At 52.9% G+C, this 2,267-nt stretch overlaps 1 protein-coding gene across 1 annotated transcript in view; it reads left to right on the top strand.

Moving 5' to 3' along the window:
• CAMTA2 (calmodulin binding transcription activator 2) overlaps nt 1–2,267 on the top strand; it is a 42,323-nt gene that overhangs the window by 4,685 nt on the left and 35,371 nt on the right. Inside the window, exons 3-4 of the mRNA XM_015427915.1 lie at nt 265–332; nt 2,047–2,182. Of these exons, the coding sequence (XP_015283401.1) occupies nt 265–332; nt 2,047–2,182 (204 nt within the window). The remainder of the gene's footprint in view (nt 1–264; nt 333–2,046; nt 2,183–2,267) is intronic.

Raw genomic sequence — 2,267 nt, 5'->3', positions numbered from 1 at the left:
CCCACCCGACAGGCCTCTTGTTTAGCAAGGCCCTGGCATCCCGGATGGGGTGGGACCGTCAGCTGGAACGGCTGGATTCTTTCCCACCTGACTGACCGTGCCTGCTGCTGGCCAGGGGTCGGACCGTCTGTCTCCCTGGCCCTTCCAACCTAGTCCTTGTGACTCTGGGATGCTGCTGTTGGCTCCCCACATTTCTCCGAGGGAGGACGGTGGGAGGAGTCGGGGCACTTTCCTGATTTTCCGGCCCTCTCTCTGTCCCTCCAGGAGATCGCCTCCTACCTGATCACCTTTGAGAAGCACGAAGAATGGCTCTCCTGCTCCCCCAAGACCAGGTAAGGAGGGATTCTGCCTCTCTCCCGCTTAGGGGACCCTCAACAGGGCAGACAACAGTGGCACGCTTTGCCCCACGCAAGGAGACATTTCAGAAAGGATTGGCTGCAAAGGCTGAATCTTTGTGGGGTGGAGATTTTCTCGGGAGGGGGGGGCTGATGCAAGGAAGAAACCCTCTTGCCTCTGTTTCGATTTTATTTATTTCATTTTGGGGGGAACATTGATTGGCTGACTTCTTTCCTTGTGGTGTGCAAGGCGACTTATAGGCAAAATACATAAATGAAATCCCCAAAAACCTAAATTAAAAAAACTCCACAACCCAGGACTACTAGTAACCTTAATAAAATTCAGTCCTAAATAGAACCATTTCCTGCCGCCTACTGAAGATGGGGGGGGGGGCAGATGTACTTCCCTGGGGCTGGGGCGTGAGGGTTCCCCATGCAGCGCCCATCGCAGAGGCATTTGTAGTGGCCGGAGAGCCACCTCCTCCCACGACTCTTTTCCCTTCACTTTCCTTGCTCCACGGCTGGCTGCCATTCCCACCTCCCCTGCGTACTACCCTGAAGGGCCTTTAAAAAAAAATCCAAGCAGCTGAAGTATTGCTATAGTGTTATCACATTACAACAGCCTATTTACTAGAATTACCAGCTTTCATTTTTAAAAAGTAAGTTCTCTAGCCCTTTTTGTTGCAGAGACATAAGGGGAAAGGAATATCTCCAAAACCGAAAGGATGAGAGACAAAATATAACAGCACCGGTGGCAGGTCTCCAGATAAGCCTCAACAAGAGGTTTCCAAATATCTAAAAATATGTACATGGGCAATTGTCATCTGTATGCCATACATACAATATCCAGTGTTGTAATACGAGTCTCTTAGCTAGACTAAGGGCACAGGGGGTCCATTTTCACTGACTATCAGTTGGCCTCCAGGAGACAGGCAAATAATTTAAAAGTACGTAAGCATCCCCCAAGATCAGTGAATATTCTGATGCAAAATTGATATGACTAATTCCTTCTTCCCCAAAAGACTGAATAACTAGACAGGCCTGAAGTATGTTTAAGAGACGCATCTTGTAAGTTACAACCAAGGGTCATTTCGTAGAAAAAGAGGTGCAGGAGCTCATTAGCATAACTCATTTGCATATGCCACACACCCTGACATCACCGGAAGTGTGTCAGAAGGCAACACCCACCGCTCAGGCTCCACGGGACTGTTTTGGATTGCTAGCTATTGGGGGGGGGACGTGCAGATCTGCCCTCGCAGAGGAGGGAGAGCTTGTGCCTGAATAAAACTTGGTCTTAAAGGCGCCACTGGACTGTTTTGGACCGGGGGACCGGGGGGGGGGCTGCAGCTTACCTGGCTGCTTCTTGCTCTGACTGAGGGCTGCTGGGAGCAGGGGGTGGGGCTTGCTGCATGTGCCCGCCCCCTGGGCTCTTTACTGCCGGAGCTCCGCTTCTGTGCGCTACTGCAGGAGATGACCCCTGATTAAAAGCAGCATGAAACAAGCAACTTTCGCTAAAGCATCGTCCGTTTGGGGCCCACCCTGCAGGGAGGCCTGGCGTCCCCAGCACAGTTCGGCCTCCTGTCGGAGTTGGCATCTGTTTGGTTCCGGAGTGCCCCAGGCCTCTTTGGGAGCCAGTTTTTGAAAGCATTCCAGACGCCGGCCCTGCTGGAAGATCCCTGCTGTGCCTGACCCTGCACCTCCTCTCTGGCAGGCCTCAGAATGGATCCATCATCCTGTACAACCGCAAGAAGGTGAAATATCGCAAGGACGGCTATTGCTGGAAGAAGCGCAAGGACGGGAAGACCACCCGCGAGGACCACATGAAGCTGAAAGTGAAAGGGGTCGAGGTGAGGGCTGGGAAGGGCCAGAACGGGGTGGGGTGGGGGGTGGGGGGGTGCCAGAAAGGCAAGGTCCGGGGGGAGAGAAGCCCTG

Source organism: Gekko japonicus, unplaced genomic scaffold, assembly GCF_001447785.1.
Source record: "Gekko japonicus isolate JY-2015 unplaced genomic scaffold, Gekko_japonicus_V1.1 scaffold761, whole genome shotgun sequence".
NCBI lineage: Eukaryota > Metazoa > Chordata > Lepidosauria > Squamata > Gekkonidae > Gekko > Gekko japonicus.
This window is presented reverse-complemented; position numbering and strand designations above follow the sequence as displayed.